Raw genomic sequence first — 14598 nt, forward strand, 5'->3', positions numbered from 1 at the left:
TTACCAGAGCCTGGTAGGCGACCTCTCCTAACAGCCTCCCATGGGATAAGGTCAGAGCCTCACAAACCTCCCATCCTCTCGGGTTCCTGGAGGATCACTCCGACAGGTGGCAGGTCAAGCCTCTGCCTGTGTGGCCCATGTGGGTAAGCGTCAGGGCACTAGGACAGAGTGGTTGCCCAGGGGAGTCGCTCAGGCAGCTCTACAGAGCTGGGTGGCACAAGGCTGAGGAGCTTCTCTATAAAGCACCAGGTGTCAGATAACTCAGCCCCAACCATTCTCTTCCAACTTTCAAATTCTTGGGAGAGAATTCAGCTGTCCCAGCTTTGGTCTGGCGTGAACACCATCAGCTGTGGCCAGGGGCAAACTCGCCAGGAGCAGATGGGGGCTCTAGGCCTGCTCTCATGTGCCCAGCAGCTTTCAGGGATAGGCCATGCCCGTCTGGACCCTACTTGCTTCTGCTCTGAAGAAGTGTTATTTCCATCTCAACTAATGGAAAGGGAGATCGAGAGAGGTCTTTGAAGATAGCAGTAACAGAGTGACTGACTAACCACAGACCAGGCGGCCCGGGGTAGAGGGGACTTCTTTTAAAGACCAGAGGCTGGAGCTGCTTTTAAAGACCTGAGTATAGGGGCGCCTAGGTGGAGCAGTCATTTAGCATCTGCCTTCGGCTCAGGGCGTGATCCCAGCGTTCTGGGATCGAGCCCACATCAGGCTTCTCTGCTGGGAGCCTGCTTCTTCCTCTCCCACTCCCCCTGCTTGTGTTCCCTCTCTCACTGGCTGTCTCTGTCAAATAAATAAATAAAATCTTTTAAAAAATAAAAAATAAAAAAATAAAGACCTGAGTATAAACCAGTATGTATGTACAGCAGCTAATATTTGCAAATCATTTAAAGAGAAAGATAATGTCACATTTATTATCCTTAAGTTCACGATGACAAAGAGAATTACGTGTGGGAATGTTTTCACCTTCAGTTAAGAGTAAGCAGAAAGCATGGTTAGGAGGATCAAGGGAAGCCTATCTTAACCCATGGACACCAAGGCCTTGCTCTGCTGGTTAACAGGCAGGTGAATAACCTGGCAAAAAGGTTAATAAATATGCCCCTGGCTGATAGGAAAGGGATTGAGGTCCTTTTCTTCTTATCATTAGAGGTTTCCAGGAACACACAGGCACGAAGACTTCCCAAACAGTAAAGAACGTCATCTCTGCTCACCGAACCCAGCGGACCCACCAGCAACGCTACAGCTTGGTGGGCTGTGGGGGGGTGAGGTGGGCAGGCCCGCTGGGCGGGGGCAACACCATCGGCAGCGCGTTGCTGCCCCTTTCGTGCCAGCATGTATCCAGGATGGGGTAGAGCTTGCCCTGGAAGTCAGCCTGGAATGTGTAGAGCAGCCGCAAGTCATCGGGGCGGTCAGCATCAAAGAAAGTGAGCTCTCCATGCTCATAGTGCAAGTAGACGCCGATGCGGTGGGGGTGGCCGGCCACGGGCAGGGGCACCCGAGGGCAGCCAAAGGCCTCATACACCCGGCCCTCCTTCAGGCCAATGAGCCACACGCCGTTCTCGGGGGACTTGCTCAGCTTGCCCTTGCGACTGGCTGTGCCCTTGATGACCCCCAGGCGCCAGTCGCTCTTGTTGCCCACCACCACCTCCCAGTAGTGACGGCCCCAGGAGAAGCCCCGGCTGGCCAGGACACAAGCGCTGTAGTCAAAGCGCTCAGGTTGGCTGGCACGCCGCTGGGCCAGAAGCCCGCACTGCACCACCGTGTTGCCCTTGGAGAGTTCCAGGAGGGGGTGGGCGGTGGCAGGGTCTAGCTTCAGGGACTCCGGCGCTAAGAAAGATCAAAGAAGTGTTTTGAAGCTACACAGAAGGCAGCGTACCCTGCCGCAAAGGACTCTGATTGGAGGCCCTGGGCTCCTCAGGGGAGGGACTGCAATGGCCTCACCCCTGTATCTGAGGACCCTTCTGAGAAGGGGCCAGGCACAGAAGAGGCAACCCTAAGGATGCTTGCTGAATGCATGAACAACTCCTGAAGGGTGGGAAAATGGACAGCTGTGAGGGAGGCATTCTGGTTAAGGGAAAGGGCGTGCACTGGGGGCGCCTGAGTGGCTCAGTCTATTAAGTGTCGACTCTCAATTTCGGCTCAGGTCATGATCTCAGGGTGTTAAGATTAAGCCCTGTGTTGGGCTCCGCACTCAGCAGGGAGTCCACTTGGGATTCTCTCTCCCTCCACCCCTCCCCCAACTCGAGCGCTTGCTCTTTAAATAAAATCTTTTTAAAAATTAAAGAAAAAGAAAGAAAGAAAGAAATTATACAACTTCTTTTAGGCCAGTAAGAGCTGGAGCTCAGCTTGAGTCCAGCATGTCTGGTGGAACACCTAAGCCGCACTCCAGTCTTCTGTGCCCACCCTACAGGGCAGCCCTCAGCAAAGAGAACCGGTTGGAGCCTTACCTGGCAGAACTTTTCGGAAGAGCCTCTTCCACACGGTCAGCTTGATGTCAGCCTGGTGGAGGCCTGGCTTGAAGGAGATGGGGCTGAAGGTGCCTTCCAAAGGCCGGGCCTGCTGGAGCTCTGCTCTGAGGGTGACGATTCACCATGACGGCGGAGCTACGCGCCAACCCCACCCCTTCACCCTCATACCAGTCCAACAAGCCAGCCGCAGGGCAGAAGCCTGTGCACTCACGATGCCTGTCATTTCCTCCCCTCCACCCCACTCTGAGTGCCTGCCCCCTTCCTGGAAGGGGAAACACTCCACATCAGGGCAGGCCCAAGACCAGCAGCATCACCTGGGGGCTTGCTAGAAATGCAAATTTCTCAAGTCCCACCCCAGACCTGCTGAATCAGAAAGTGATTACTAGAGCCCAGTGGTCTGATGCAACAAGCCATCCAGGTGGTCCCCAGGCACACTAACGTTTGAGGACCGACCGATTCCCTATATTGGACGACCCTGGCCCCTAGCCACAGCTGGAGTGGGCACCTGCTCCCAATCAGCTTCAGTGTCCACTCATTTAAACCAATGTTCCTAACCCAGTTGTTCTTAAGACTAAAGGAAATTTGAAAAAACAAGGAGACTCTCATAATCAAGGTGTGACATAGGCCAAGGAACTGCATGGCTGTTCATTTGTTGGGACTGGAACATGGATTCAATCCCTTCCCACAAGCCATGGTTCAGGATTCATGGCCCCTCGTTCTGGCTCTTACCTCTCCCATTCATTGCCCGTTCTGCCCTGCATCATACGTTTTACCCCAGTCCCACACCCTACTTCACCTTTTCACGTAAGCATTCCCCACTCTGCTTGCCTGGTCAACACCTGTCCTCTGCCCTAAGCTCGTCCACCACGGTGTCAATTCCCCCACCCGCAACCCCAGTCATCTTCTCCTGTTATTCCTGTAGCTCGTGTGAACTTCTATGGTTTTAGGTACCCACAGTGATGGAACCATAGTTTGCCATCAGCTCCCACTAGTCTTTGAGACCCATAAAGGCAGGGGCATGTTCCCCGGGCTCAGCACAGAGCCAGATGTGGGCAGCTGCTGAAGGCACTTGTACAGCTGAAGACAGGAAGTGGTGGAGAGGAGCCACCAGATCCAAGCTGAGAGCTCCCTCCAAAGTTATTACCTGGAGGTCATGGAGTGATATTTCTGGAAGACAAGACAGGAGAGTTAAGGCATGGGGAAGGCTCTTGGGACCTGGGGGCCTCGGCATGGGGGACACTCCCTTGTCCACTCACCCGGATGAACTCATGGTGACTCTCATTACTGAACTGCTCCAGCACGCGCTCGGCCTGGACCAGCCGCTCCTGAGTGCCCTGGGCCTGCTCCAGCTGCATGTCCAGGGAGGCCACGAGGCCGCGGGTATGACCCTCCAACCCCTCCAGGCAGCGGGCCTTCTCCTCATCCACCAGGTGGTGCAGCTCCTGGAACTCGCGACGAATCACCCAGCTGAAGACATCAGATTCATTCTGGGACAAGGAGGGGCTGGTCACAGCTGAAACCTCAGCCAGAACTGCCTGGCTATGGCTGACATCGGTGTCCCCAGGCCCTGGCAGCTTAGGCCTTCTTGGGCCTCCAGCTGGAGCTGGTCCTAGTAGTTGAGTTGTAGGGCTGACTCCTGCCCGATGTTCCCACTGTGCTGGGCATCCTACGTGTGGCCACGGGGAGGGCAACAGAGGCAGGGGAGAGACTGGCACCCAGCTCCCACTTCAAACACAGTGGCTCTGCTTGCATCTACCCTAACTTTTAAACGTGCACATCAGATTTAGCGTTAGTGCAGGATTCCACAACTGAAAAAAAAAAAAAAAAAGTCTGCAAAGCCCTGGGAGAGCGGACTTTAGACAGCCAGGATTCCATGTGTGACCCTGAGTTCAGCCTCCATCGGGCAGGGGTAATGCCACCTCCCTCTGAGGGTGAGGAGGTTAACCGAGAGGACTCTCAGGGGACACCGGCCTCTGGCTCCTGTTTCACAACTGCCTGCAGGGCCCGGGCTCCACACCCTCCTGGACTGTATGGATGGAGCTCTCGGGGATCCGTCCTGCACACCTGACCACCCCACCCCAACCTGCACTTACACGCAGGCAGGTGAAAGAATGTTGTTCGTGAGACTCGTGCTGCATGAGTGACCTTGGGAGCCTGATTAGTGGACATCAGCTGGCCTCCAGGTCAGAACTGGCCCTCCTGGTCTAGACACTAAGAGCTGTAGACCTTGCCTTACATCCCCTCCAGCTCCAGGCTGGGCTGGCCCCCTGGAATGGAATCTGGGAGAAGGGGCAAGCACACCTAGCACAGGCTCCTTGAATACGTAAAGACGTGAGCACACAGAAATGCAGCTCACTCCAACCTGCACATAGGCGAACAGATGTTTAACTTCATTTGCCCTATAAATACGTCCCTTATGGGGACGGTCAGTTGGAAATCTCAGCTTGGCCCAGGCCCCTCCGTCGAGACTCCGGCCTGGCTGTCTCCGTGGGGCTTCCCCAGCTAATGAGGTTGGATGTTGTAAGTACCTGGTTTGATGTAACTCTGTCTTACTCTCCTTTACTGCTTACCATTGCCCTCATCTATGTGCAGATTTCCCTTTTCTTCTTTCTACTTCTATTAGACTTTTATACCATCAATAAAGTGTTTTTTCTCCTTCAAAACTGAGAGTACCACTGCTGTGAACCTTTTTTTCAGAACACCTCCCAGTCCCAGTGTGCCTGTCACTCAGGAAAAGCAGAAAGCCACCAAGCCTTTCCACACCTCTGCTCCAAGGTGCTGGGCAGGCACCACACAGACTGTCAAGGTCAGACAGACACAGAGGGCAGGAGAGTCATGCCCACACTTTGAGCTGTTTACCTCTGGGACTTAGGTTCTGTGTTATCTCATTCCCAAGGACAAGAGGAACACAGCCAACTTGGACAGAGTCCTAACAACTGAGTTGAGTCCCCTGAGGGGATTTGCCCTTCCCCACCCCCCTCCGCTCTGGAATGCTTTGAATTCTGGCTTTATATGAAGGCATGGATTTCTGTAAAAAACAAATCAGAACTGGGCTCCATAGGAAAGGGAAGGGGCCAGCCCCAGGGTAAGGGTACAGAGGGAAAAGGGCACTCACGACAATCCGGGTCCTGTTGTTCACCAGTTTGGCAATATGCTCATCTACCTTCTTCTGCTCCTGCTTCAAGTCAGAGATGAGAGCCGCTAGCTCCTCCTGGAGGCAATGCACCATGGCCTCATGAGTAGCTGACCCCTTCACCTTTTTAGCTCCTTGGGACTAGCCCTGGGCTTCACCCTTCCAGGGAAAATCCCAATGGCCACAAGCACTCCCAGTGGAACCAGAGAAAGAGCTACCTGGGTACTTTTGACTCCAAAATAGGTTAAGATTATTCAAGAATATTCCACGTTGAGGGCAGGAATTACCCAGACAGAAAAAGATCTCCAGGCCATCCCTCTTCAGGACATGGAGACGGACGCTAGACATCGTCCACCTGGAAGGCACCACACAACATCCAAAACGGGCGATGACCAGTCTGAAGCCAACACTCCCTGAATGAAATGCTGGCCACTGGGTACCCACCAAGTAAACTCTCTGGTCACCAGCAGGTCTAGAATCAGTGGGCATTTGATCAAGATATCCCAAAAAGGATGGCCCCAAGGGAGGCCAATCGTGCATACAGTTGCCCAGCTTAAACCTGGAGATTCCCCACCCCCTATAAAAACCTGACTCCTTCCCTGGCAGACTTGGGCCCAGCCTGGATTTGGGGCCTCCCCAGGCTGAAGTAAATGCACTTCTCCTGGGCTTCTCAGGCCCCAAATCTGACGGAGTCTTAAGTGTTCAACCAGGACCACCTAAGACCTCCATCCAGCTGCACCACTTAAGGGGAGCCCTGCTGGTTTGTGTCCATGGAACGTACGTGGTCTCTGGCTTAAGAGAGTTCCCAAGCAGAAATCAGCGGCAAGAGAGGCGCCTGGCTGGCTCAGCTGGAAGAGTATGTGACTCTTGATCTCTCGGTTGTGAGTTCAAGCCCCACACTGGGTAGAAACATTACTAAAAAATAAACTTAAAAAAAAAAAAACCCAGCTACAAAAGCCTCTCAGGAAAGGAGCTGAATAAAGAATAAAGCCAGTGTAGGAGTAAAGGGACACAGGGTCTTGCTCTGGATAATGAGGCATCAGAAGATCTCACAGCAACCCAAGAATGGAATTCCAGTGGTAACTGTCCTGAGGTACAGAGAGTTGAGATTAGTTCTTTTCCCCTTTCCCTGTCAAACTGGGTCACCAGGAGAGGAAATAGAATCATGCAAATAAACAACCTCAAGATCTCAATCAATAGGAGGAAAACAGGAATGCGTGAAAGGGATCTAATAAAGGAACCCAAATTTCGTTGCATCACAGAGAAGAGTCTTGGGATCACAACACGCATCTAAAACCAGGACCCAAGCAGTCCCAGGCTCCAAGCCAGGCATGATGTGCAAGCTCCTGTGTGTTTCCTTCTCTCCTGGGCTAATAAAACACAGGCTCAATTTCATTGCACTGCAACTTGGCTTCCTCCTCTTAACACTCCACTAAAACTACTCTTGCCAAGATAATCAATCCTTACTGCTAAATCTAACAGACTCTTTCCAATCCTCAGCAGGCATTTCACACAAGTGATCTTGTTCTCATTAAAATGCTCTCATTTCCAAGAGGCCATATCAGCCGGTGTTCCTACTCTCTCTGTGGATTCTTTCTGTCCCTTTTGGGGTGCTCTATTTAACCGAAACTTAAACCCTGGTGCTCCTTGGGGGCACCATCCGTGTCTTCCCTATCATGCTACAGGCTCTCCCGGTTGGTCTTCTCCTGTGGCTTCAATTACCACCCACATGCAGTTACTCCCGGTCTCTTCCCCCCCTCCAGCCTCACTCTCCAGTCCACCCTCCGGCAGAGTGCTTGGACCACATCACAACTCTGCTTAAAACCCTCCAGTGCCCCCCCCCAATCAGGATGGTCCTCTGAATAAACTACAAATCCCTTCATATGTCACACAAGCCTAACTCTTCCCTGAGCTTAAAGGAACAACTTATGTCTTAAATATCCCTCCCTCCTAACCTTTTGCAGGGCTGTCATTATACAGGGAATGTGTTCCTCCCCTTCTTTTCCCACCAAGTCCTCCTTGTGGTTCAGTTCTTGGTTTAGCAGTCGGCTTCCTCCGGGAAACCTTCCGTGACCACCTGAGATCATGCAGGAGCTACGTTTGAGGTGGCCTCCCTATTGCCTGTACTTAACCCTGACAGTAGCACCCAACACATGCGACTCTGCCAGACTCCCAGGGTGTGAGCTCCCCAGGGTGGGGCAAACCTCTTGCCCACTATTGTACCACGGGCTCTAGCACAACGCTAAGCACACATTAGGTGCCGAGTAACATCTGTGGGCAAGAGGGGCTGATGGATGGATGGGCTGCCCTGTGCATGTTTCATACTTGTCTTCCAGGATTGAAGAAGCAAAGAAATGCTGCCCAGGGCACTCAGCTAGGAAATCCCTGGAACTCTGCCTTCAGATCTTGATGCTCTTCCCTTTCCCCGCCCCTACCACCTGTATTCTGTCACTCTTTACCTTTACTCTCCCTCCCTCCCAAACACTATGTCAGGTACCCTACAGCAATTCACTTCCAAGCATCCTTCCTGCCCTTCTTCGATCTGTTGGCAATGGAGAGAAAACTGGCCACAGTTTGAGTCCTCACGCTGCCGCTGACAAGCTGTATGACCTTGGGTAAGCCCCTTACCTTCTCTGAGTCTGGTTCCTCATTTGTAAAGTATGATGATAACCCCACCCCCTTCGTAGATCTTAGATCAACGTATTCACCTAAGATTGTATCATCATCGTTGTTCACCTTAAATGATGCCCTGCTAGAGCTGAGGCGAAAGTCCACGAGGACGGGAATCCAGTTTCTGCAAATAGGCTTTGAGCTTTTACTACACACCAGGCACGGCTCCAGGCATGAAAATGCCTGAGGAGACAAAACAAAGTGCTTGCTCTCATGCGTCATCTGGGGATCACTCAAAATATGAACGAGAGCTACAAGGAAAAACTGAGCAGGGGAAGGGGCTAGTATCTGACAAGGGGCTCTCCACCATGCAGGTCATAGTCCCCAGCACCTGGAGACCAGAGCGACTGCTCAGAACATGATGGATGGACGCATGCTCTAGGAGTTCTGCTCCAGGACAGGACTAGAGAGAACTGGCTTCCTGGCCTCAGACCCTTCTGTGCCTGGCAATGGTGCCAGAGAGGTTAAGAGCTGGGCTCAGTGTGTCCCCGCACCACCCCACCCCCCAGCAGCCTCACTGCCCACCTTCATGCGGCTGTAGACAGTGGAGACGGGCGTGATGCGGTGGTGCTGGTGGGAGCCCAGCAGGCCACAGAGACCACAGATGAGCTCCTGATCCCTCTCACAGAAGAGGCTGAGTGGGTTCCGGTGGTGCTCACAGACCTTGGGCTCTGGGTCCCCAGGGAACTGTAGGGCTTCAATCACCCGTGCCAGGGAGACGTTGGGTGGGGAGCTGCTGCTATCCACCTCCTGTCGGCACACTGGGCAGCGGAGCTCTGAGTCTAGGTGGCGGGACAGGGACACCAGGCAGCCCTTGCAGTAGGAGTGGCCACACTGCAGCATCATGGGCTCCTTGAAGACCTCCAGGCAGATGGGGCACTGAAGGCGGTCCTCCAGCTCAGGCACGCTCACCTGCCACGCCATCCACGGTGCCTGGCTAGAAGAGAGGGCAGCTTTCTCAAGCCTGCTTCCTCCATCCCCTGGGGTCCCAACCCCTAGCAAGTGCCACTGGAAATAAGAGTGCCTTAGAGGCTCCACTCCCAACCCCTATGACCTTGGGCCTGCTTTGTCTTTAAAACAAAGAGCTTAATTCGGGGAAACTCACTTGAAAATAGAGGATTCTACATTTTTCACTCAGATTTGGAGGTAAACACAAAAAGGGACATCGGCAAGGTCATTTGGAGTGACACCAACGATGTGCCCTCCAGCTGCATGGACCCAGAAATGGACAGCAAAAACAAGCAAGGTCCTTTCTACGTTCTAGATCAGTTCTCAAACTGGTGAGCAACTGTTGGAAGCACAGTTAAAAAAGATTCCTGAGTCACCCCTTCACACATTTTCAGTGAGCCCCAGAAATCTACATTTACAACAAACACCCTCCAGGTCATTCTAAAGCAGAGACTGCTGTCCTAACCACCCCGTTCCAGGGAGTCTGAGACCCTGCGAAAGCTGATTGGCACTGAGAGAAGAGAAGCACCAAGGTAGAAGTTGGCAGCAGACCTAGGGAGAGCCCCCACAATGAACTACCTGCTTTCTCAGAATCCGTGGAGAGGTCCACCAGATCTGCTCAGTCTCTTCTCCCCAGGATGGGGCAGAGGCACTAAGAGACGTGAGGACTACAGCTGAGGGCCTGCTCCACCCTTAGGCTCTGCCCCTTTCCTCCTCCTCTTTCCCAGCAACACCCCTGTGTCCTCAAGGTCACCCAGAATCAGGTGGAAACTGGGCCACATCACGGGACTGGGGAGGCAGCCTCCTTTCGGCCAGCAACTTTGATAATTCCAACATGCAGGTGCTCACCTTGGCCATGCTTTGGGTAAGGGGGGAGACTGAGTGGGCCCCAGCCACACCTTACAGACCCCAAACAGGAGTGGACTCATGCTTCGACACGATCTTTCTGAATCTATTTTTGAAGGGTATATTTATATAATTTCTTGAGATAAGAGTTCTATAAAGGGCACAAATCTTAACTAGATGCTTGATGTACACATTACATCTGTATACTTCTTCTCAACATCAACATACAGAAGATTTCCAGCACCCAGAAGGCACTCTATGTGCTCCCCAGTCAGAACCCCCTAACAAGGATAGCTACTAACGTGACTCTTATCATCGTAGATTAACATAGCCTGGTTTTGAATTTCAAATAAACAGAATTACCTAGTATGTGCTCTTCTGTGTCACTTCCTTTATTCAATATTATTGAATTATGAACTTTTTGTATAAAGTCTTTCAAAGATTTAGAAGTTCAATGACATTTCTTAATATAATCAAACACTATAGGCTTAACATACTACACAAATCATGGGGGTGTGGTAAGAAATTATTGATTGTAAAATGTGGGAGAGGGTCTCTCGGAGTGTTATGAAACAAGAGCTCTGGGGCGCCTGGGTGGCACAGCGGTTAAGCGTCTGCCTTCGGCTCAGGGCGTGATCCCAGCGTTATGGGATCGAGCCCCGCATCAGGCTCCCCTGCTGTGAGCCTGCTTCTTCCTCTCCCACTCCCCCTGCTTGTGTGCCCTCTCTCGCTGGCTGTCTCTATCTCTGTCAAATAAATAAATAAAATCTTTAAAAAAAAAAAAAAAAGAAAGAAACAAGAGCTCTAAGGGTGCCTAGGCGGCTCAGTCGGTTAAGCCTCTGATTCTTGGTTTTGGGGCAGATCATGATCTCATGGGTCCTGGGATCAAGCCCTGTGTTGGGCTCATGCTCAGCAGGGAGTCTGCTTGGGGATTCTCTCCCTATGCCCCTCTCCACACTCGCATGCACTCTCTCTAAAAATAAATCAATTTTATTTTAAAGATTTTATTTATTTTTTTGTCAGAGAGAGAGAGCGCACGCACGCACAAGCGGGGGGAGCAGCAGGCAGAGGAAGAATCAGCCTCCCCCTGAGCAAGGAGCCTGAAGCAGAACTCAATCTCTGGACCCTGGGATCATGACCGGAGCTGAAGCCAGATGCTTAAGTGACTGAGTCACCCAGCCGTCTCAATAAATCGATCCAAAAAAAAAAAAAAAAAGGAAAGAAAGAGGAGCACCTGGTGGCTCAGCTGGTTAAGCATCTGTCTTCAGCTCAGGTCACGATCCCAGGGTCTTGGGATTGAGCCCCATGTTGGGCCCAGCAGGGAGCCTGCTTCTTCCTCGACATGTGCTCCTCCCCCCTGCTCAAGCTCTCTCTCTTAAATGAAGGAAAAATAAAATCTAAAAAAAAATGTTTAGATGGTTAAAAAGGTAGGAAGGAACAAACGAACGAAGGAAGCAAGAAAGAAGCAAGAGCTTTAGACCAGCTGGATCCAACCTGCATAGGCCAAGCATTCTGTCTGCCAGTGGGGGCAGTCTCTACTCCACGACGAGCAAGACCAAGGTCGGATACAAGCATGGAGAAAGCTGATTTGTTAATTTAATAAATATTTATTGAGCACCTGCTAGTATCAAGCATCAAGCTGAGCATTAGGAAAACATCAGAGAACAAGACCAATGAGATTTCTGTCCTTTCAGAACTTGTAATATAACGGTAGTAAGGGTGGGATAGAATCAAAACTAAGACAAAATCATAGCATTAAATGCTAAAGAAGAAGTAAATGGTGCAGTGAACAAAAAGGGCAGAAGGTAATGGGTTGTTTGAGAGACACATTAGAAAGGGGCAGGGCAGTGTCTTTGAGGATGGATGGTTGAGCTGAGGCTTGAAGGATACAAAGATGCCAGCTACCCAGAAGACTACAGGAGGACAGACCAGGCAACAGGCAAAGCAAATGCAAAGCCTCCAAGGCTAGAAAGAGTTCGGTACGTATGAGCTACCCTAGAAAGGAGGCCTGAGTAGCTGGAGTGTAGTAAGAGGGAACAAATGCCGCAGAGGAGGTCAGAGGGGTTGCCAGAGAGGGCCCTGCAGAAGTGGGCAAAGGTTTAAATTTAATTTTAAGGGCAGGAGCGCCTGGGCGGCTTAGTTAGTTAAGCATCTGACTCTTGATCTCAGCTCAGGTCTTGATCTCAGGGTCGTGAATTTGAGCCCTGTGTTAGGGCCCCGCGTGGAGCCTAGTTAAATTAAAATACTAACAACAATTTCAAGGGCAGTGGGAGCTACTGGAAGATTTTAAGGCAAGGAAACATCGTCTGACTTGTATTTTTAAAAGACCACTCTGGCCACTGTGTAGATACATAGTAGCTTCAGCACCTGGGTGGGTAGACAGTGAAGCCTGATACAGAAAAGATCAAGGGGAAACAGTAGGTGGGAAAATCTAGAGTCAGACACCTGAGGAAATCCCGGTGGAGCAACTGAGCAGCAGTGTTCTGCAGACTTCAGCAAACAGAATCACCTGGAGTGCTTGTGAAAACCCAAACTTCTGGCCTCCGGCCCAAGTTTCTGATTCAGGAGCACAGGGATGGGCTCAAGAATTTGCATTTTTAAGTTTCCAGACAACACTGCTGCTGGTCTGGGAACTACACTTTGAGAACCACTGAAAAAGGCAATTGGGCACAGGAGCCCGGAGCTCTGGTGCTCAGGGGAGGCTCTAGGCTAGTCAGATATATCCCACCTGTTTAAGTACATCACATATTTAAACTTGTGGGAATGGCTAGGATCTCTCTGGGATTAAGAACAGAGAAGGGCAAGCATCCAAGAACAGAGCCCTGAGGTTGCTACTGTAGAGAGATCAGGAAGAAGAGCATGATTGCAAAGATACAGCTGGTAAAGTAGGAGGAAAATCAGAGAGTACAATCACCAGGAAACAGATCCATATGACCCCTTACTAGTAGGAAACTTTTGGGACCCCTTAGCGGTAGGGAACTGGATGGCTCAGTTGGTTAAGCATCCAACTCCTCATTTCAGCTCAGGTCATGATCTCGGGGTCCTGAGATTGAGCCCTGCATCGGGCTCTGTGCTCAGCGGGGAGTTGCTTGAGGATTCTCGCTCTCCCTCTGTCCCTCCCTCTCACACTCTTTCTCTAAAAATAAATAAATCTTTTTTAAATAAAAAAATTAGGGGCGCCTGGGTGGCTCAGTCGCTAAGCATCTGCCTTCGGCTCAGGGCGTGATCCCGGCGTTCTGGGATCGAGCCCCGCATCAGGCTCCTCCGCTAGGAGCCTGCTTCTTCCTCTCCCACTCCCCCTGCTTGTGTTCCCTCTCTCGCTGGCTGTCTCTGTCAAATAAATAAATAAAATCTTTAAAAAAAAAAAGTTATTTAAAAAATAAATAAAAAAAATTAAAAAGAAACAGGAGAGAACTTTCCCGGGCAAAAGTCAGGAAAGCATGCAGTAGAAAAGAAAGAGGATTCAAAGCATGAGAAGATTCAGTATGCTGTTGCGAACTCTGACCTACAGGGAGCCCAGGAGCAAGGACAGGAGAGAGGGCCTCTAAGAGCTAAATGTGGCCTCTGGCTGACAACCGCCAAGGATGTGGGGTACAGAGCTCAGGTACAGAGCTCCAAGGATCTGGATTTATCAACATGAATGGGCTTCAGGTTCTTCCCCAGTGCCTCTATTAAGACTGAGGCCTTTATTTTAGTCCAGTGAGACTAGTGTCAGATTTCTTTTTTTTTTTTTTTTAAGATTTTATTTATTTATTTTGACAGAGAGAGACAGCCAGCGAGAGAGGCAACACAAGCAGGGGGAGTGGGAGAGGAAGAAGCAGGCTCCCAGCGGAGGAGCCCGATGTAGGACTCGATCCTGGAACGCCAGGATCACGCCCTGAGCCAAAGGCAGCCGCCTAACGACTGCGCCACCCAGGCGCCCCTAGTGTCAGATTTCTAACCTACAGAACTGATGATAAACAAGTGAGATCATAAAATACTTATCGCTCTCAACGGCTAGTTTTTTGGGAATCGACTGTGACGATGAAAGGAAACTAATACAGAAAAGAAAAAAAGCTTTCAAGGAGAGGTCAGCTTCATCAAACGCTGACAAGAGTCCAGTAATCTGAGGACAAAGAGGCATCTTATGGATTATGGCATTCAGTGCAGTGTTGGTGACTCAGAGCAGGGACAAGTGGTACCTAAGTGGGTTAAAGAGAAAATGAAGGATGGACATAAAATCGTTGAGAAAGCCTTCAAAGCAACTCTTGTGACAAGTTTTTCTATAAAGAGAAGGAAATGGGGCCACCTGCAGGAGATGGGACAAAGGAGGACTTGTTTAAGGTGGGACATTTTAGAACATACCTAAGCTGCAGAAACGAGCCAGTAGTCAAGGCAAGACTGGTGCAGGAGAGAGGGGCAACCTCTCAGTCCTGGAGTAGGCAAGAGGGGAAGGACCCAGGGAACAAGCCAAGAAGGGGGTGGGATCAGAGCCATCCTTGCTTTGCACCCCCATGAATAAGAGGGGCAAGGAGACGTAGGGGGTCCCTGGCA

General features: G+C 51.0%; 1 protein-coding gene across 1 annotated transcript; it reads right to left on the reverse strand.

The window, feature by feature from the left end:
• Window positions 1–886: 886 nt before the first annotated feature.
• Window positions 887–9938, reverse strand: TRIM50 (tripartite motif containing 50). The gene is made up of 7 exons (XM_045786213.2): window positions 9799–9938; window positions 8797–9208; window positions 5584–5679; window positions 3725–3955; window positions 3613–3635; window positions 2448–2572; window positions 887–1827 (listed from the first exon to the last, which is right to left on the reverse strand). The coding sequence occupies exons 2-7, from the start codon at window positions 9193–9195 to the stop codon at window positions 1238–1240; spliced, it is 1464 nt and encodes a 487-aa protein (XP_045642169.2). The 5' UTR covers window positions 9196–9208; window positions 9799–9938; the 3' UTR covers window positions 887–1237.
• Window positions 9939–14598: the final 4660 nt, after the last annotated feature.

This window comes from Ursus americanus, chromosome 2 (assembly GCF_024610735.1).
Source record: "Ursus americanus isolate L20-20 chromosome 2, mUrsAme1.1.p, whole genome shotgun sequence".
NCBI classification, from domain to species: domain Eukaryota; kingdom Metazoa; phylum Chordata; class Mammalia; order Carnivora; family Ursidae; genus Ursus; species Ursus americanus.

Excerpts from the sequence above, each read along its gene's own strand:
- TRIM50 (XM_045786213.2), bottom strand. The coding sequence starts at position 9,195 with ATGGCGTGGCAGGTGAGCGTGCCTGAGCTGGAGGACCGCCTTCAGTGC. Across the intron at positions 3,956-5,583 it reads ACAACAGGACCCGGATTGTC|AATGAATCTGATGTCTTCAG; the intron begins GTGAGTGCCCTT and ends TCCTTGTCCCAG. Across the intron at positions 1,828-2,447 it reads CTTCCGAAAAGTTCTGCCAG|CGCCGGAGTCCCTGAAGCTA; the intron begins GTAAGGCTCCAA and ends GATCTTTCTTAG.